This window comes from Ambystoma mexicanum, chromosome 6q (genome assembly GCF_040938575.1).
Source record: "Ambystoma mexicanum isolate Mex_15411 chromosome 6q, UKY_AmexF1_1, whole genome shotgun sequence".
NCBI lineage: Eukaryota > Metazoa > Chordata > Amphibia > Caudata > Ambystomatidae > Ambystoma > Ambystoma mexicanum.
The window spans coordinates 780,169,320-780,191,299 of record NC_090937.1 but is presented as its reverse complement, the minus strand read 5'-3'; the positions used below and the strand labels follow the sequence as shown (position 1 = coordinate 780,191,299).

The following is a 21,980-nucleotide window of genomic DNA, read 5'->3' as shown; positions in this document are numbered from 1 at the left end:
CCAGGATCTTGCGACAACGACTTTAGCAAAATGGAAAGCCCTCAAACCAATGACTGAATGGCTCCGCGAAAAGAAGATAACATACCGGTGGAGCTTCCCCACGGCCCTGACCTTCACCTGGGAGGGTAAACCACAGCAGATCGCCTCCCCTAGAGAAGCAGAAAACTTTATGAACCCCGAGGTCGGAGATGAGGAAGCTGGTGGAGCAGCTCCTGACCCCGGAGACTCCAGGCGAGAACCCCTGAACTTGTGGTCCCGAGTCGAGAACCGCCGCAGAATGCACAGGCCTGCCTCCAAGAACAAGACGAATAATTGGTGAGGTGAGCCACCGAACAACTCTAGGTCCTGCAGTGCCTTTCTCCCACTCACCCAAGTTCGGCAGGAATCCCCGCTGCCTGGGCCTCTGCCGGGATCACGACACCAGGCACCAAGGCTCACCCGGACTAACCAACAAAGGGGTGCTCCCTTACAAGGACAATCCCAGAGATCTATAGAAACAGGAACCCTAACTCAAAAGAACTCGAACCCCACACTGCGGGGTAAACCACCCGCTATACTGGAAACACAAGAGGCGTGATCGGCCCTAATCAAGTTGGATGCGTTGGCCCGGCCGTAGGCCTCGTTGGTCGACAGGCTGGACCGTAAAACCAAGTTTTTGTTCAAGGTGGGAGAATGGAGTCGCAGAGACGGGAATCTCCTTCACAGGGAGAGGGAACCACAGAAACTCAAGCTAAGCTACGAGACACATAGAGCAACAGGGGGGCTGCCCCAATTAGCAATGCAATCAACCCAAATGGCTATGCCAGATAGGGAACTCATCATGTTGACCTGGAATGTGCAAGGCCTAAACGCTCCAGGCAAGAGGAAATCGGTGGAGGGTAAACTCTCCCAATCATCAGCGGACATTGTCTGTCTACAGAAAACGCACCTACTAGCCGCTGATGAAAAGCGGATATCCTAACCCCGCTACCCAAAACGGTATTTCGCCTCCTCCTGCCAGAAAAAAGAGAGGTGTGGCCATCCTTCTCAGCCATGACCTGCCACTGACCCAAATCACAATGAAAAGGGTCCCGGAAGGTCGCTACCTACTACTGAAAGGCCTCCTCGTCGACCTCCCCATCACCCCAACAGCGATTTACTGCCGGAACAGCGGCCAAGACCGTTTTCTTCGCATACTCCTACGTCCCGTCCCCTTTCCTCCATACTTGTGGGACATCTCTCCGTCCTGTGGGACGGGACCGAAGCACTTTGTAAAAAGCATCCAAATTTTTCCAAAAATGTGTCCTTCCTCTCTTTCCTGCGTGGGGCCCGGCACGCAGCCGTAACCCTGCCCACCTTGGCTCCGCCCCGTGCATCGCTCCTCAGTCCTTTTCTCCGCTCGATCGGGGCCGAACGCACTTGCATCCTCGGAAGATTTTCTTCCCTGTTTTCCTCTCTGGCTCTCGCTAGCGTTCATCTTCTAGTCTGTCTATGTCTTTTAAATTAGACTTTCCAGACTGTTCTTCATGTCATCGTCGCTTCGCGAAGGCGGATCCCCATCCTCTTTGTTTAGAGTGTTTGGGTCCGGAACACCGTTGGGACTCGTTTTTACTGTGACTCCCTTTTGGTCCGGGCTCTTCAACGTCGCTTGAAACGGTGGGAGGAGGTGTTCCGACGCACTCCTCCATCTCATTTTCAGGCGTTCATCGACGAGAAGAAGAAACGCCCGGTAAGTTCTTTACTTTTCAGAGCACCCCGGCCGGGGGATACCTTCCCGGGTTCCTCTCGAGCCGGGAGGGGCGTTGATCGCTCTGGCCCCGGGGTTCGCCCTGAGGTGCCTGTCGGGCCTAATAATTCTACCGGAGTTTTCTCTGAGGGTCTCCGTAAGGGGCCTGTGTACACCGGAGTAACTTCCGAGGCCCCTCCTGTGGGGGCTGTGTGTAGACCCAGTTCTGCTGAGTCACAGGGTACCGGAGCTTGCTCTGAGGCCTCTCTTTCGGCTTCCCTCAAAAACAAGACCGGGGTGCGCCCGAGGCCTTTGCTGGGCTTGTGTTTACCGAACGGATGTTCGAGGCCCGTGCCGATAAGGCTATTACCGGGCCTAGGCCCGAGGCCCCTCGTACAGAGGCTAAGGCTACCAACAGTTCTGAGGGGCCGGGCAGGGCCCTGTCGGTGAAAGCGGTTTCTAACCGTTCCCGCTCTTGTGGTGATACCAGATCTGTTGAGGGGGCAAAGAAGCAAGGTTCTTCTTTTACCGGCAGTGCCGAGGTCCTTCCTTTGAAGGCTCAGTTGGCGTTTGGTATGTCGCAGAAACATTCCAGGCCTCATAGTACCAGCTCTGCCGAGGTTCCTTATGTTAAGGCTAAAATTAATACCCCTGATCCATCGACGGGGACCACTGCCTCACCTCCTCACGTGCCGCAGTTCCCCTCAGATGAAGATAAAATGGCGGCCGTTCCCGCCACGACCACGGCGGCCATTTTAGGTACTACCCCTACAACTACGCCATCGGCCCCTGGTGTAGGGTTCGGTCCTTTGGGTGAACCTAAGGTCACTTGTGCGTATCCTTACCGGCCCGTTTATGCTTGGAACGCCCGGGTGCCTCTTCTGCACAATGTTTCGTTGCCTGCAGGGGCGGCCCCTTTGATTTATGTGGATACGTCAGCGGAGGGCCCGGCGTGGCACCCTTCTCTGATACGTCCCTGGATTTGTCCACCTCATGAGAGGCCTCCTCAGGTTCCGAAGCAATCTCCTGAGGACGCTTTTTTCGGTAAATTTCAAGCGCTTATGCGCACCGACCCCATGAAGGAGTATTTCAAAGGGCTTTTTAAGGACATTTTTCCACCAGCGTCCTCAGCGCCGCCTCCACCAGTTCCTCTGGTGGTTCCGCCGGCGCCTCCTCTGCCCGTGGTGCCTGCCCCTGCTCTTCCGCCTTTGCCACCGTTGTCCCCAGTGGACAAGGTAGTGCCTGACACGGTTCAGCAGGATCCTGACCTGTCAGATGACCCTCAAGGCGAGCAGGACAACGAGGACCTTCCCCGCTCTGTTAGAGCTTTTCATGACCGGGTACTGGACATGATGAATTTCTTAGATGTTCCGGTTCCCGAGGCACCTGCTCCACAGGAGGGCGTTCTTTCTAGGGCGTTCACCCTGTCTCCTTTGGAGCGTACCGGCCTTTTCCTGCAGAAGGATGTTTTGGCCGAGGTCCGAAGAGTCTGGGAGAAGCCACACTCTGGACTTTTTGTCAATAAAAAGATTGACGCGAGGTACAGGCTGCACTCTTCGGAGGAAGTGGCCTTGTCGTCTTGTCCGCCTCCCTCCTCCACAGTGGTGGCTGCGGCCACGTTGCAGTCCAGACCTGCAGCATCCTCTTCCGCGATGGCTACTCAGGTCTTGGGAAAGGAGGACAAGCTCTTGGACTCCCTAGGGAGGAAACTCTTTACCAATTCGGCCTTGCAGCTCAGGCAGGCCAATGCCGAATTGATTTTGGCGGGAGCTAACATGCGGATGTGGAAAGGTCTGTCGGAGTTTGAGGAGCAGATTCCGGTCGAGAAGGTGGAAGATTTCAGAGGTGACCTTTCCGATGCCAGGGTCTTGGCCCAGGATCTCCTGGAGGCTGCGGCTCATCATGTAGACACCTCGGCTCGGGGCATGATGCTCGGGGTTGATACCTCGAGGCAAGCGTGGTTGCATGCTACTAAGTTTTCGAAGGAAGTGCAAGACAAAGTATTGGACCTTCCATTCGATGGTAAGGAGCTTTTTCATTCTTCTACTGATGTAGAGCTCACCAAAACCAAGGATAGCACTCAGACGGCTAAATCATTGTCTGTTCTGGTAAAAGCTCCTTTCAAACCTCAGAGACCGTTATCGCAGAGTCGACCCTCTTCTGGTTTCAGGGGCTTCCTCGACCGCAAATCGCGCAGAGTTGATACTCCTGCGGGGAATAACCGCCGTAGACAACAGCGTATGCGGTTTTTCTCCCGCTTCTCAGCCTCTTCCTCAGGCTCAGGTGGCACCACCACCGATAAACCTGCCAAATGAGGGTTTTCCGCGCTCACACGAGACCCCGGTGGGAGGGCGCATTGCGTCTCATTGGGAGGCGTGGCAGACCATCACAGAAGACAGATGGGTCTTGTCAGTCGCTCGGGCGGGCTTCCGCTTACCTTTACCTCCTACCCCACCCCTCAACCCTCCTTTTCAGCAGTTGGGCTCGCCCTCCCTCAACACCAAGGTTCAGAAACTCCTGGACCTCGGGGCTGTGGAACCCGTTCCCTTTGGGGAGCGAGGGGAGGGCTTCTACTCCCGGCTGTTTACAGGGCCCAAACCCAACCAGGCTGGCCTGCGCACCATCCTAGACCTTTCCCAGTTCAACCTCTTTCTACCCCAAGAGAAATTCAAGATGATCACGCCCAGCCAGATACGCTCCTCTTTGCAGATGGGCGACTGGCTCAGCATAGTGGATCTTCAGGACGCGTACATGCATATCCTGATTTGGGCTCCACACAGGAGGTACCTCCGTTTCTCTTCGGGAGAGGAGCACTTCCAGTTTCGGGTGCTTCCTTTTGGCCTCAGCTAGGCACCGCGTGTCTTCACGAAGATGATGTCGGTGATTGCGGCCTATCTTCGTCTTCAGGGTATCCTTATTTGGACGATTGGCTTTTACGCAGCCCTTGTCCGCTGGCGGCAGCGGGCAACCTCTAGTCTCTCTTTCAGCTCCTGTTCCATCTTGGGCTGTCGGTGAACTGGCGGAAATCCTCCATGACGGTCTCTCAGGACCTGATTTTTCTGGGTTTTCGTTGGAACACGATCGACTGCAGAGTATACCTGACCAGGGACAGAATGGCAGATCTGTTGGCCATGTGTCAGATGTTTGCGCAGTCGGAGAGTATGTCGGCCTGGTGGTTCCAGAGGCTTCTGGGCCTCATGGCCTCGTGTGTGCTGGCTCTTCCTCTTGCTCGTCTCAAAATGAGATGGACCCAGATGGCCCTTCGGAATTCATGGCGTCAGGCAGTGGACCCAGACTCCATGCGGATAATGATTCCGGATTCCATGAGAGTGGACCTGGACTGGTGGTTATCTCTCAGCAATCTGTCTGGGGGAGCGGGGTTTCAGGACCCAGTCCCTATGGTGACGATCACGACGGACTCCTCCCTTCTCGGACGGGGTGCGACGTTAGATCTCCTTCAAGTCTCAGACCTCTGGTCGCCTCAGGACAAGCTCCTGCACATAAATCATTTGGAGCTTCTGGCGATTTTCTTGGCGCTCAGGGCGTTCAGACCGGTCATTGTCAACAAAGTGGTCCGCATAAGAACGGACAATGTGGTGTCAATGTATTACATCAACAAGCAGGGGGGAATGAAGTCTCCCCCCCTCGTGGACCAGTCCATCCAGATTTGAGAGTGGGCCGTGCTTCATGGTGTCTGGATGCTTGCAGTGCACATCCCGAGACAGCTGACTGTCGCAGCAGATGCCCTCAGCCGGCGGACAGTGGTCAGCTACGAGTGGGAGTTGAAGGCGGAGGTCCTCTCAGGGATTTTCTCACGCTGGGGCACACCGCAGGTGGACCTCTTCGCGACGGCAGCGAACAAGAAGCTTCCTCGGTATGCCTCCAGAGGGGAGCTGGGAGCCTCCTCCCTGGGGGATGCTCTAGAGATTGCATGGCACAACAAGAGAGCTTACGCCTTCCCGCCTGTGCCTCTAGTTCACCGGGCAATTTGGAAGTTGAAGAACTCGGTGAACTGTTCTCTTCTACTGATAGCCCCGTGGTGGCCGGCCAGGTTTTGGTTCTCAGAATTCCAACACCTGTCGGTTTATCCGTCGATCAGGTTACTGGTAACTCCCGATCTTCTCCACCAGGGGGAGCAGCAGCTGTGGCACCCAACCCCACAATCGCTCAGCTTGGCGGCATGGTGCCTGAGTTCAGGTCTTTAGAGCATCTGAATTTGTCTGCGGATAACATGCGTATTATCCAGGCAGCCAGAAAACCCTCGACCAGATCTCAGTACAAGAGTAAATGGCTCAGGTTCTGTCATTGGTGTCTAGAGAAGAAATTGGATCCAAGGGGGGCCACGGTTGACACGGTGTTGTCCTTCGTGTCCTCCCTAGCAGAGTCAGGGGTTCATGTTCTGTCATGCAGGACTTACCTTTCAGCGGTCTCTGCTTATCTTTCTACGGATCAGTGTCCGTATTCTCTGACTAACCCAGTGGTAAAGAGGCATTTCGCTGGTTTAACACGCCTTTACCCTCCAGTTCGTAATCCGCACCCGCCATGGGACCTGAATGTTGTCCTGACGGCGCTGTGCCATAAACCCTTTGAACAAACAGGGAAGTAAGTGGGCACCACTAGTTTAGAAATTTTTATATATCCAGGTAGATGTAGAGGTAAAAATGTACAATAGTAGATATTTGAATGGAGCTGGCTGTGACAAGTCTGGAGACACCCGGACTTCAAAATACAACAACAGCTAAAGACCAAGTAAGAATACAAGGTCACACAACCGCTCTCAAAAAGGGCCCAGATCCGGGCATTCAGTCAAGACATTCAAAAATATAGTTCTTATCAAGGTATCACAGGAGTACTTCAAGGTTGGTAAATAATAAAGATGAGGTTGTCAGTTGATTTTCATATAGTATTTTATCGAAAAGATAAAGCTGTCACTAATATTTCCTTAGTGAGGGAGCATTTGTCGCTACCCATATATATTTCAGATTAAAGCCAATGCATTTCGGAAAATTTTTCATCAGGGCAAGTCTATGTAATTCAACATTGAAAAAATAATATGCCGATTATAATACACACAATACAAACGGTGATATAAATAATGAAAACATACCGGTCAGTAGCAAGTCCACACATGTTCATAAAATAGAGAAAAACAAAAATAAACATGTAACATAGTAAGTGGATTAATGGTAACCAAATACAAAATGAGAATCAGAACAAAAACTGGTATTACCTTGGAAGATTTGTATGGGAGCTAACAAGCGTTAAAGCTGCCCGCAGTAGGGTGCAGCGGTGCGGCATGCAATAGGCAGCCGTAATTTTAACACGTACGTGTTTCTGAGTGAAATCTGTTTGAAAACAAAGGTCGGGTTCAGAAAGTCAGCGTGTCTGACAGGATCTGTGATAAAGGCAGAGTGAAATGGAAATGCTAGCGAAAATCGCGGCGAGAAAGTCGCATACCTTAACGCATCTGGAGCACAGAAACGCTCCTGCGTGTAGCCGCCGAGGTTAAGAGTCCACTGAGCAGTGTTTAGGCGGTTGCCTGGACGACCGCTCATGTTATAGTACACGTGACTCACGAGCGCCATTAAGTGGCTGGTGCTCGCGGATCACGCTGCATTACAGGTGTAGGCCTGCAACATTACACAAATTAACCAATTTAGAGGCATGCTAGGGTGAAATGCATCCTAAAAATCAAATTTAGCTAGAACCTAAAATGTAGAGATTTTCATAGAAATAGAAAAAACACTCAAGCATGACGAAAACAGGTGATGAAATAAACAGACAAGTGTGGATGCATCTAAAATATTGGAAGTAAAGCAGAAAACAAAACAAAATACAAAATACAAGATCCAAATTTTAGCGGGATGCACTATGTTGAAAATTAGTGCATAAGCAAGGCTGGCACAAATATGTGCAGTCATGAAAAGTCAAGAAAGGTCAACAGACAGAATTCGTTAGGCATATCCTCGCCCAAAGTGGTGTTGCCCACAGGAGGCAGCACCTTGGGTCCCAGACCAAGGTCCGGGAGGTTGGACGAGGAGAATACAAAGATCACAAGCAATCCTAGTGATGCATGATGTCACCCTGATGAAGGAAACATTTTCCGAAATGCATTGGCTTTAGTCTGAAATATATATGGGTTGCGACAAATGCTCCCTCACTAAGGAAATATTAGTGACCTTTCTTAGTCTTTCACAAGGACAAGGTAGTCCTTTGAACTAATCCGGCTTTTCTGCCGAAGGTAGTGACCGAATTCCATTTGAATCAATCGATCTCCCTAACGGTCTTTTTTCCGAACCCCGCCTCTGAGGCGGAGAGGGTTCTACACTGTCTTGATGTCCGAAGAGCTCTTAAGTTCTATCTGGATAGGACTTCCGAGCTTAGGAGTTCTTCTCAACTTTTTGTGACTTTCGGCAACCCTCAAGGCAAGCAGGCGTCTAAGGCAACTATTTCTAGGGGGATTGCCGCCTGCATTATGGAGTCTTTCACTGTCCAAAAGTTGAAACCTCCTAAAGGTATTCATGCACACCTGGTGCGGGGCAAGGCAGCTGCGGTTGCTTTTCAGAAGTATGTCCCCTAGGAGTCCATTGCTAGGGCAGCTACTTCGGCCTCTCCAACTGCTTTCTGTAAGCATTACTGCCTCGATATGAGTTCTAGAGCTGATGCTCAGTTTGGTCAGGCTGTGCTAGAACCTTTTCAAGTAAGGGGTATTTCCATCCACCCGTAGTTCCTGTACGGAGTGCTTGGGAATCTCCCACAAGTATGGAGGAAAGGGGACGGGACGTAGGAGTATTACCAGGTTACTCACCGTAGTGACCACCTTACTCCTAAGTCCATAGTCCCCTTTCGTCCATACACCCGCCCGCCGTCACCTCTAATAAGGTTCCTCTGTTATTGGTAATGGGTCTCTGACCTGGCAAAGAAAAGGACTGAGGGGCGATGCGCGGGGCGGAGCCAAGGTGGGCGGGGTTACGGCCGTGCACAGGAAAGAGAGGAAGGACACATTTTTGGAAAAATTTGGATGCTTTTTACAAAGTGCTCCGGTCCCGTCCCACAGGACGGAGAGATGTCCCACAAGTATGGAGGAAAGGGGACTATGGACTAGGAGTAAGGTGGTCACTACGGTGAGTAACCTGGTAAATCTTCTACCAGTAGTGGCGGCATTCTCCAAGGGTCAACTGTTATTTGGTGGAGATTTTAACTTAACACCGGACCCCGACCTGGACAAAACACTCCTGCCAACCAGGGAGGACTACATTAAAGCCCTGGCCATGGCGGAGTTCCTACGGGAAACCGGAACCATAGACGCCTGGAGACTGTTCAACAAGAAGGAGAGGGATTACTCATTCTTCTCGCACATCCACAGAGGCCTCTCGCAAATCGACCTACTACTGACCTCCAGTGAGCTCTTCCCCTGCGTAGAGGACATCCAAATCGGCCTGAGAGGTATCTCAGATCATGCCCCGATTGTTATGCGTCTGCGGACCCTGGGAATGCCAGAAGCGCAGAGAAGGCCTTGGAAGTTGCAAGACCAAATCCTGTCAGACGTAGTTTGTAGAACAGAAATAGTCGAAGCACTTAAAAACTACTTCGCGGAGAACTCGACCAACAACACTTTTAAGGCAATGACCTCGGACGCCATGAAACCAGTGATCCGCGGGGTAGGAATCAATTGCACAGCGAGGCTCAAGAGACTCAACCAACTACAACAGGACAAGCTGGAAAAAAGGGTAAAGGAACTGGAAAACACCTTCAAAAAGCACCAAGCCAAAGCATCCGCCTGGGACCTCAAGAGAGCGAAATCCGAATTAGAAATGCTCCTAGCAGACCGCTCAGCTAAGGCCCTGTCCTATACAAAGCAATTCTATTGCTTGAACAGCAACAAAGCAAACCGCCTGCTGGTGTACAAGTTGAAAAAATTACACTCACGGAATAACATCCAATGCCAGGCAGACCCGAAGGGCAACCTACGCTACACAAAGTCGGACATTCTCGAGCTCATGACACAACATCACAGAGAAACCATGTCCGGTCCCCCGACATCCAAATTGGCGCAGCTGAGCTTCCTGGCACCCGCCCAAAGAGTGCCTCCATACCCCCAAACGGAAACACTGGAGCGCCCAATCACAGCAGAGGAAGTAGGTGACACAATCCGCGCACTGAAAAACACGGCTCCGGGGCCGGACGGCTTCACAGCCCAATTTTACAAGAAATACACCAACATTTTGTCCCCCCAGCTAGCATCTCTATTCAACTCCTTCTTCGAGACGGGCTCCACAACCCCGTCAATGGAAGAATAAGTGACGGTCCTCATTCCTAAGCCAGAGAAAGACCATACCCGATGCGCCTCATACAGACCCATCACCCTGCTAAACAACGATGCCAAGCTGTTTGCAAAGATCCTGGCGAATAGACTAGCACCGACTCCCCCAAGCATAATCCACCCGGACCAAACTGGCTTCATACCGGGTCGTAGAACCCACAACATCAGGCGAACAATCAATACAATCGAGTCATCTAATAGAATGGGGACGGAACTAATAGTCTTGTCACTGGATGCACACAAAGCGTTTGATATGCTGGACTGGGGCTACATCAAGGAAACACTAAGGCATTATAATTTCTGGCCAAACTTCATCAAATTGATCTTGGCTAACTACCAGCACCCCTCCACACACCTCGGAGTGAATGGGATCAAATCTGGAAGAATCATCATCACAAGAGGCACCAGGCAAGACTGCCCCTTATCCCCCCCTTATATTTGCGCTCTCGATGGAACCCTTTGCAGACCCAATACGAGCGAACCTGGCGATACACGGCCTCTCTGCCAAATAAAACAGATAGAATCTACAAAACAAATTTCCGCCCACTATTCGCAGAACTCCGAAAGGACCTAGCCAGATGGCAAAAGCAAGAAATCTCATGGTTCGGAAGGATCACTGCGGTAAAAATGAACTTAATGCTAAAACTGCTTGATAGGCAGAATCCTATGCAGTCCCTTAGGGAGCACTACAGAAGATTAAGACTACAGGTATGAGCAATAAATCCCCTTTGGTATCAGTCTGTACCACAAAGATTTAATTGGTAGCTGTGGCTAAGCAGTCAGACTTATCTCAAGAGGGAGATGAGCAATATTCAGGGTTTACACCGTAGGACTACAATACAATGGTGCAAGGAAACACTGACCAAAGCTTTGTATTAAAAAGAATATATATATTTATTTTACACACTTCTAGTTCAACACATAAATCACAGTTATTAAAGCAAGTTAAAATCAGTCAAGAAAAGCATACACAACTCCCTGGTTAAATTGTAGACAAGTTTGAGCAAGAGTGAAAACTGAGCAAAACGGCACAGTGAAAACCAAATACAAATGGCACTCTAGCAATTTCTCACAAGGGAGGGAAAGAACAAGTTATACAGGAATATACTCTAAAACACCCTAGTAACACTTCCCAATAAGTTTGTGAACAAGTTTAGTAGGCAAGCCAGTACTTTAGCATGTATAATACTTAAATGAAAACTGAGCAAAATAGCACTTCACAAGTTTTAAAAGTGGGAAGGAAAAGGTGGTTATAAGAGTTAGGTGCACCAACACAGTTCTAGTTGAGAAGCAATCTAGAGAAGGCAGTTGTAACAGATTCAGCCACAGTCAATAGGCCGGTGCCAGAGTCAGTGGTACAGGGCAAAGAGCCCAGGAGCAAAATGTTCTTGTAGCTGCAGTCAAGTCTTTGTTAAACGATTCGAAAAGGTGGATGCAGAAGGTGAAAGACAATGTTAGAGGATAGGGGCGGCCAACCCAGCAAGTAGATAAAGGATTTAAAACACCTTTAGAGCTACCAAACGAAAAGGGAGACCTGGCGGAACAAAGTACCTTAAAATGTAGAAGAGGCTCCTGTGGTGGAGGTTGTTCCGGGCAGTTCCTGTAGTTCGGGAGATCCACCAGAGGAAGAGAGACTCTCGTTGTGGAGGAAGGCTCGAGTTACTGCACTGCCCAGGGATGAAACCAGCCGCGGTGCTGCCCAACGAATAAAAGGTACGCAGTCCGTGTGGATGGGTGCCTGGCTATCCGATCTCCGAGTGCAGGGCACTGGCGATTCGACCAAGGCAGGTCCTGGAAGGCGATTGGCAAACTGGTTGGCCCCACCAGCTCAAGGGAAGAAGGCTCTTGCAGGTGAAGATCTTCTCTCGTCGTGTGGAGAAAAGTGGTGAGACGCTGCAGCAGGGCTTGACCGGTGGTTCAGTTGGTGCAGATGTCTTTGGTTTCTCTCCTCTTCGGCTTCTTAGTTCCAGTGGCGACGCCTTGCTCTTCCAGTCCTCAGGACCCTGCTTTTATGTAAAAAGATCCCCATTCATACAGCCTAGCTGTCACTTACACAGTGGAGTGGTCATCCTGGCGGGAGACCCTCCAGCCTATCAGGGCAGAGTGCGACATGGGTTTCTGAGGCAACCCTGTCCAGGGGTCCTACTCCCCCTCCCACACAATGGTTCCAACCCAGACTCAGTGGCGCCGAAAGGAGGGCTTCTTGGCAGAAGCCCGCCAAATGGACGAACAAAGGATCCCCGACCTGGGGAGAAAGACACGAGAAAGAATTTATATAAAAGTTCTGGAAAATAAAACCTACCTAAAGTTAATATAAAAATAAACCAGCGGTATTTTAGAGGCTGTCAGTAAATGTGGTAGCCTCGAACAATGGGAAAATCCCATAAAGAAATATTTGCGGTCGAATATTTTTGGTAGTAACCACTGCCACCAGCCAGAAACTTGAGAGAGGGACTGTACGGTACCCTCTCAAAAATGAACATAAGGGAAAAACTATTAACCCTTGCCAGTACCTCCATAGTAAGATGGGTTGTACTGGTTTTGCTCATAAAGATTGACTAGTAAAGTCAATGGGGACTTTACATGCCCTGGGAGACAGTAGTCAGTTCCAGGGTATGGAGTCTATGATTGGGGGTCGCTGCGACACCCCTGTGTCACTGCACGGAGGGTGCTGTGTAACACATGTGGATAAAGATGGTTTCTATGAAGGTGAGATAAAACCCCATAGACATAAAACACAAAAAATAGCCTAGAACACACATAGCAAATATGCCTAAGAGTGGGACGAAGAGTCACACTCTTAGCAGGAGAAGGGAACAAACCCTTCAAATCCAGCAAAGCTGCTGGGGGACTCTATAGGTAAGGGAAATTAGCCATAGAATGAGAATTCTCCCTAACACTACTGTACTACGCCTTGGCCCTCTGAGTAACGGTCCAAAAGAAAGCCATCCAAAAGCTGCAGGCAGACATCCTAAAATACGTCTGGGAAGGAAAGAAACCGCGGATACCAAGGCGCATCATGCTCCGGGACTCCGTGATGGGCGGCCTAGGGGTCCCTGACGTCAACAGATACTGCCTGGCGGATCAGCTCTCCCATGCCTTTGCATGGAAATTACAGGACCCTCGACCTCGCTGGCTGACACTAGAGGACAATTGGTGTCAGTCGCCAATAGAAGGCCTACCACATATGAGAAGCCCGGGCTGTCCCGCTAGCGAGGGGCCACTGACAGCGACAAGAAACACAGTGACAGGCTGGAAGAAAGCAGCCCGCCAGTGGAACCCCAGAACCAAGATAGGCCCGCTCATCTCCATCTGGGACAATCTGGACTTCTCCCCAGGCGTTACCCCGAACAGCTTCAACAGGTGGAAGACGGGAGGACTGCGACTCATTGCAGACTTCTTTGAAAACGGTGACCCGCTGAACTTCGAAGCCTGCAAGACCAAGTTCCAGGTACCGGAAACGGAAAGGCTCAGATACGCACAGCTGAGGTACTGGCTGTCAAGCGCAGCAGTCAAGCAAGGTGGAAGCAGATAATTATCAGCCCTAGAGAGAACTCTCACAGCCACTCCCCCTACAGGGAAAGTGGCCACTCTGTACAGGCTGCTCGATAAAACGGACCCAAGCAAGAAGGAGCCCTACATGATAAAATGGGAAAAGGACATAGGCAGAGAAATTGACTCGGCGGAATGGAACCGCATCTGGTCCCCAGCACACAAAAGCTCCAAATGTATAAACCAATAAGGAAGGAGCCTTCAAGGTTACAGATGGTATCGAACCCCGGAGATTCTCAACAAATGCAACCCTTCCATCCCAATGCACTGCTGGAGAGGATGCGCTGACAAAGGCACATTATACCATCTACTATGGGCCGGTCCTAAAGCGGCCCAATTCTGGAGGAATGACCTCGACCAAATGAAGCTAATCACAGGCCTCACAATCCCATGGGGCCCAGGAATCGTGTTGTTGGGGGCGACAGGCGAAGGCCAACTCCCTCTAATGGGGCGCCTAACAGATCTTTGTTCGCACCTCTTAACGGCAGCAAAAATATCAATTGCCAGGCTATGGAAACACCCCGAGGGCCCATCAATCAAAATGTGGTGGGCCAAATATTGGGAGATAGTGGCAGCAGAGAAAATCACGAACATTTGCTTCGACAACAGAAGCAAATTCCACCAAATCTGGGCTCCCTTTCTGGACTACACGCAGCAATTCCCGGGGGTGGCAAGACAGGCCCCAACCCTGCGGTGGATGGAGAAACTTGGCTAAGGGCACTCGACGGAGGCAAAACAGATGCAGGTACTCCCAAGGCCAAGCCGGAGCCCAACACGGACCAACCTCCCACCTCCTCTGCCGCAAGGCGATCTCAGGACACAAATACAGCCCCTCCTACCCCGCCCTAAGATATCGCAGCAAGAAAGAGACTCCCGATACAGCTTATTGTGAAAACTGATGTTCCCTGTGTCTCCCCTCTACCCCCTCCCACTGTTTCCTTTCTTGACTTCAGTTCTATTTTTTTGTCAGTTTGGTTGAAACAAAGTTTCAATGTAACCTCAGATCCGATGTCAGGTCGGAAGCTGTATGTTTCCTTCGATTTTTGGTCATTGTCTTTTTACTTCCACAAATTCAATAAAAAGAAGTGTTGAAAAAAAACCGATATGTAGGGAAGACCAGCAGACAAGCCAAAACTAGGATCATTGAACACTGATTGAAGATTAGGACTAAGACCATGACAGCCCTATTGGTGGAACATTTTCTTTCAAAAAGACACACACAATCAGGATGATCTCAAATGGTGGATAATTGACAAGATTCAAACTCACGAAAGCACCTTAAGGGACAATATTCTGGCTAGACGTGAGCAGTTCTAGCTATACACATTACAGAGCTATACAAATGGCCTCAATGACAGAGAAGAATGGCACCCACTAGGATGTATTTGAACCAACATGTCACATGACTCTACATGATTTTACTTTTCATCGACACATGGGGTTCCTTCCATCAGGGAAGGCGCTTAACCACTGGAGGGTGGTCGTTTATTTCCCACCTCTGTAGACCCCAATGGGCCCCCATAGTGATGAGGGACCCGCTTCTTGTGTTATAAAGATCCAGTGCGAGGTTGTGCGATCCACACACTTGACCTTGTTCCCCTAGCAACTGGAGTGCTGATAATTTTCCATCGCTACTAACAAACCTTTTCATTACTTGTGTAACGACCATTGCCTAGGTGAGCGTGACTACTATTAGACGACTACCTATAGGTGTGATATTTATGTTGACATATACATTGTCATTAACAAGGTAATGGACATTTGGTCACCGACAGGCATGACATCTACATTGTTACTAATTAAGTAACACACAACTAATCATGAAATATATATATTGAAAAATTAAATGACTGTTGTCATGGTTACATGGGACAACTACTGTCCGGTCACCCTTTGGTAAGGGACTCTACTATTTAAGTCCTCTCTCTATGACTTTCCTACAAGGTTATGCGTGACAACTATTGTTTGCCCATTTTTTGGTAAAGGACTGCATTATGGAAGTCCTCTCTTTATGACTTTCCTGCAGCAGACAAGGCCTCTTAAGTCCCTCCTCTATGTTTTTGGGAGCCAGCCAAGTTTTTTCCTTATCTGCCGATTTGAACCACTATCAACTCCGAGATTTTTCAGGAAGAGGAGACGGTTCTTTTTCGAACTCACTGTTTCAGAACATGATGCAAGACGATGAACGCTCCACAAAGGTAGGCTGAGCCCTTAAACTGGATGAGGTGGGGAAAGGGGGCTGACAAAGATCAACACATTTTCCGCCTGTGTTCTACCAACGGTTATGATGGTATGTATTTCTTTTTAGTAAAACACAGGGTCACCCCCATTGTGTTTTACAGGAATCACCATCAACAAAGTGGGCTTCTAACAGGTTACAAAAGCGGCGCATTACTTTATTTTTCTGAAAGCAGCATGGGGCAATGGCACTGATTACTGTAAGTAATCTATACCCCCACTTTTACTACAATTGAAACTTATTTTTAGCTTTAACTAACTAACATGTCATGTACATTTTATACTTTGGTCCAGCACGATGAAGGTGATTTGTGTTTTTTCTGTAGGAATGGTCCAGTTTCTGTTCAGTTACTGGCGTGATTTCAACGTGAAACAGCCGGGCAAAAGTAAGTTCACCGCAAGCAGTTTGTGCTGAATGCACATTATTATGATGCTGATTTAGTATCAATCCCTTACAAACATTTGAATTGACAATGCAGGACACATTTGGGAGCTGCTGTGTGGACAAGAATATTCTTTCTTGGTCAAAACAAAAATGTTTGTTCAGTCCTAAGGAAAGCCTGACCCCACTATTCAATAAAGGATGTCTTTGGTTGAAACTAGCATAGGGCCACTCTTGGAGGACCCAGCAAGAGCTCAATTTTGTAAGACCAACAAAGATAGGTCTCTTCTAGTTGACTGTGGTGACATTTTCCCCAAGGAAAATAAATGAAGGGGATAAATATCCAAAGCTTATTAACTTAAATTCAGGCTAGAGTTGGCAATTGTCTTTTTTTTGATAAAAATTGATTCATTCAGTTTTTGCTTCCTCTTTTTGTCTTTTTTCTGATTTTGATTGGTTATATTGTCCATTTACTGGTGTCAACTTCTTTCATACTGTCCAAGGTAGATGCCAGTTATTATTATTGTTTATTTGTTCAGCAATGTGGAGCGCAATTTCTTTCAGTATATGTATGTTTACGTTTTAGTTTGATGTTTCTTAGGGAAGTGCCTCATGTTTAGGATGAACATATTAAAGACATATGTATTTTAATTTTTTGTTGTGTATTTTTCGCCTACCTTACACACAAGCTTTGTTACAAATACAGTTAATGTGAGTACCAGAGTGTAGCTTTTTCCCAAAGCCTTCTGGCTTCTGATAACGCATCCTTTTGAAGCCAGAGACCTCAGCACTAAGATGCCTTCAAAGATAAAGCTCCCACTAATACACATGTTTCCATAAGCAGAGTTTCTGGGACAGGAATACCTAGACAGCCAATAGGGTGCATAGCTTTGTCATAGAATGCATGTATGGAATGTTGGGGGTGTATCTTCTTTCTCCTGTGTCTCTTCATAACCCTTAGTTAAAGGGATTTCAGATTGCTCTGTAGGCTGTGGAGCCTGAGGTTGAGGATCAGGCGGGCATTCTTGACGTTCCAGAGGAGGCTCCTGCGGTTTTGGAGGACGTGGGATTGGGGGTTGGTGGGGGGGGGGGTCTCAGGAGGACTAGAGGGATCCTGAGGATGAGGGATTAGCTCCATGAAAAACTCCTTGAAATAAGCTTCCATGAGATCTGAATGCATAAGGGATTCGAATGTTGTGAAGAAAACATCATCTGATGTGTGAAGTGGTTGTGGTTCAAGAATAAGTCTCAGTCTAAAAACCGGCATTTGTTTCCAAGAAGTGGGCTGCCACAACAGTCCTAGCCAAGGATCGACATAATAATGAGGTGAGCATGTATGCTGTAGAGACAAAGTGGGAGGCAAGGGGATTCTAGTGGGTGCCCACCACGCGATTCTCAGTGCAAAATGATCTCTTCCTTAGGAAGCACTAGGAATAGGCACTGGTCTGGTTTCCGTTGAAGAGGAGTGTGACGTTTCTGATGGGGAAACGGTTGCCGCAGCAGTGTCACATGAGCGGACCATTGTTTTCTGAGGAACTGAGATGCGTCACAATGTTGGCAGGTTTGCAGCCTAAATAAGCCAACTGATATAAAATCTTCTCCTGAGGCTTCTCAATAGGATTGGAAACTTTAGTCCAATCCTTTGTCAAAGATTCATTTTTAGCCCTCTTAGAGAGATCCTCAGCAGTGCTGGTTGTCTCGGTCTTGGGGCAAGCCCCAGACTTTTTCGTCCCTGCTACAGGAACCTTGACATGGCCCGCAATTCTATTAGCCCCTGATTGGGTAATTTAAGAGGACTTTCAAGTAATGTTATCCCCTCCTTGGGATCCTCAGCCTTTCCAATAGACTTCTTAGCCCCTGCATAGGGAACATCAGGGTTGCCCCCGGTACCATTAGACCATTCACAAGAAACCTCAGGGGTAACTTCGGTCCCCAGCTTAGACCCCTTGTGGGATACCTTGGCAAAGGCCCTGTTAGTGCTAGAGTCAACTTGACCTCTTCCTGAACCATCTGCCCTGGGAAAGAGATCATCTGGCCGGGGTTTCCTGCACAGCCAAGTACTCGCTTGTCAGCAACATTTCTCTGTGAAGTGACTTGATGGAACATCGAAAGACCTCTTCCCACCTTTAGAGTATTTTTTAGAGCAAGAACCAACCAGTCCTCACATAAAAAAAAAAAAGCGATTTTTGGGTGCTACAAAAAAGTGCTTTGATCCCATCCCTAATGACGAAATGTCCCAAACGTATAGAGGAAAAGGAACGGGACGTAAGAGTAAAGATACTACTCAGCCTTTAATTTTTCATGTTTTCACTCTTTTTTTATTATTTTGTTACTTCTACAATGCTTTGGATTTTTGGGATTTCAGCATTATTTTGTCTTTGAACCGTTTCCTATCTATTTCAAATATCAGTTATCTTATTTAAATATCAGATTTCCAGTCATAAATATGGGGCAAAGCTCTTGGACCCTACTTTAGTGAGGCGTTAAGTGTATGTGAGTAAGCAAATCCTACCAACACTCAGAAAAGCTTAATCCACATATATACAATAGTCAGTTGTGGCACAGTAAGCAGCATAGCCTTCGTGTGTTCAACTGACTCATTAAGATGATTGAAGCCAGACGCAAAAATAAGGCACTTCCTCTAGCATCAATAAGTTAATGTTCTTAAGTTAAGAAACATCTGTCCAAGCCGCTCACATTTAATTTACCTTAAGTGTATCCATAAAGCTTGTGAATGAGGAGCGTTAACAATAGTCACGATCTGTAATTACACCTTGCCCAAATGATACATTGTGCAACTAGTGGTTTCCAACCATAATGCAAGCAGCACCAAGATGTAGGCTGCTGCTAGCCTGCAACTCTATCATTCCCACCTAACACCACTGAATGGGACGATCAAGCTGTAAGAAACATTGGGCCTAATTATAAGTTTGACGGTATGCTGATGGTAACTCTGCCAGGATACCGGCAAAGGGTAATACCGTTACCAGCACTCGGTCCTGTGGAATGTCCACCGGATTCTGAGTGCCGAGGTGACCGTGCAACTCCCCATTCATTGAGTCCCATAGAACTCCATGGGCAAGTTTGACTGTATTACAGGAGCCGGTATTACCTCGCAGGCAAACTTGTACTTTGCCGTTCCGGTAACTTGCCGGTAAACGGAAGTACCAGTACGTTATTACTGGACCAGCAAAGTCATAATGGTGTGGTAGTAATGGGGGACAAGAGTTCAACAATAAATGATTACACTTAGTTTTTGCCCAACATCTGCATTATGGGGTCTGTAATCCCTACCCTCCTCATACACAATAAAGGGTGTTTCTCCATCAGGAAAGGAGCACTTTTAGGTATGCAAGAAGCAACAGTCTGAATGATTCCACTGAATACCATTGCTGCAATCTAGGGTGACAAGACCTTAAACTCTTTTTCACCAATACTTTTAAGCACAGAAATATGCAAATTAACATCACAGTGAGTATTGATGTCAAACTAGCACAGAGTCCTAAGCATCTACATACAAAATAAATTAGTTGCTGTCTACTAGTCTAATCAGACTCATAGTAAATAATTATGCTCTTGATCCTAACTCAAGCAAAAGAGCGAACAGCCCAATTTGAGAAACATTTCCTAGTCATGATGTATGCTTTCAATGGCCTCATCTTCTGGCCCTCACCAATCTGAAAAAGCTATTCCTAGGCATCTGCCTACTTCAACCTGACCTCATTAAATAGATGAATTTCAGATCATGTAGCTGGTTCCTGTTTTTAATTGCAGGCAAATGATACAGCATATACATTTGAAAAATGTATGCAGGTGGCAATAGCCCAGTTTGATTCTGTAGCAAATAATCCAATATTCCAAACAATTCTCACCTGGTGGAGGGCCACCAAATTTACGCTGCCCATTTTCTTGAACCATGTTGTAACCAGTTGTTTCCATCAACGCCAGTAAAGCTGCTTCATTCTGGGTACCTGTTCGACCTTTGCTGCATCCATTTGTTCCATCTGCATTTTCTTCATTCATGGCTTCCGTGTTTTCAACAAATCCTAAAAAAGCAATGAAAAAAAGTGACACATAAGTGGAGAATGCTAATGTCTCATTCAACAGACAATTGAATGCAAGTAGCAAAACATTGTTGGATATTGTTCTTCACACACTGTGCTAACATTTAGGTTTCTCGTAAGATGAATCCAGTGGAGTCATCACTGATTCCCCGGGGGTAACCTCCTCCCATGTGGCATGGGGACGGCAGCCGCTTCCTGATCCTGACCATGGGGGCAGCTAGATGAGGGAGGATCCCATGGGATGAGACAGCTACCGGAGGGAGGTGGTATCTCCATCTGAAGAGATGCTGTATTCACCCCTTCCCCTGTAGAAAAACCTAGAATACACAAGCTCTTAACAGCTTGTTGTCACCTAACGGTTCCACCTTATAGTAAAAGCCAGAAAAACTTTCCTCTATATCACTTTAGCCAAACCTCCATCTATGACTCAAACATACACAATTCACACATAACACCTTTTGGTTATGATATGCCTTTGTAGGAGCCTTTTGAACAACACCATCTAAGAAATTCAACATCTATGGACTTCAACTTCCATAAACCCTCAAGTACTGAGACGAGGAGGAGAAAGGAGTTCATGCAAACCAAGCGAAGCCCGAAGCCTAACGCGCAGACTAGTTGTTTTACTAAACCTAAAGTGCGCGAGACACTTAAAAATGGCATCTGCACTAATGGAAAAGGCAGTGCAGGAGAGAACCGTGCAGGAGAAAGCAGTGCGAGAGAAGACGTGCACATCCAAGCAGAGGATCGCAAACGCGAGACACACATACCAGTGTGGCGAGAAGGGAGGAGAGGTGGAGCAGGCACACTCGAAGGACAGTGGAAACCCCAGGGGCCGCAGAGGAGCTCCTGGAGGTACGGTCATGCAGAGAGGCAGTGCTCTCCGGTCCAGGCCACGAAGGGAAGCCGGCAAGTGATCGCAGAGCTGCAGGAAACGCTGGGGGAACATCCGCAGTGTGTGAGAAGTTGCACCAGTGAGGAAACTTCATCACAGTGGCATGCCAAGAGCCAGAGATGCTGGGAACGATCAGTGAGTCTGCCCAATACCGTTGGGGACCCCGGGGCATACCGACAAGCATGGAACAGAGTGACGGAATGGTATGAGATTGCTAATATGGACAATACTGAAAATTGTTTTGAATACAGACAAATTCCATTACCAATTCAATACCCGATAAGAAGAACATTTGAATGGTCTGATAGCAAAGCGAGTAGAGTGCTCGCTTTGCCATCTGAGCAGAGCCTGCTGACGCAGGTTCGAATCCCGGCAGGGCCAAATTCAGCCTTTCATCCTTCCGAGTTCGATAAATAAACACCACACACCGTGGGTAATAATAAACAGCGCTCAGATGCCTGAGGGTTCGTAGCGCTATATAAATGCTAAATTATAATTATTTTAATGCAGACAAGACAAAGTGCAACAACAAATCCCATGTAAGTAGATACGCATGAGATGCCAACGTGGGGGAAAGCTGAAGCAAGTGTTAACATAGGCAAATATACCAAGCACTTCAGGGTATATGCCACTTAGTGCTCCAGATAAGATTTGGAAGTGGGAGTATTTTACTAACTATTTTTTAAAGTTGGAGTAAAATGATTTTTAGGGAGTAAAAATGTAAGTTGAATTCCCAATGTGAGTATTTTATAAGCAAGTAAAAATGTGTTTTTACTAGAAAACAGAAATGTTTAATTAATAATGATTTCTTTGCACCTAGT

The 21,980-nt window shown here is 48.0% G+C and overlaps 1 protein-coding gene across 1 annotated transcript in view; it reads right to left on the bottom strand.

Annotated features, from left to right (window-relative positions):
• Positions 1-21,980, bottom strand: part of RBM46 (RNA binding motif protein 46) — a 1,126,957-nt gene that overhangs the window by 893,936 nt on the left and 211,041 nt on the right. Inside the window, exon 2 of the mRNA XM_069631315.1 lies at positions 20,073-20,246. Within this exon, the coding sequence (XP_069487416.1) occupies positions 20,073-20,223 (151 nt within the window). The 5' untranslated portion in view covers positions 20,224-20,246. The remainder of the gene's footprint in view (positions 1-20,072; positions 20,247-21,980) is intronic.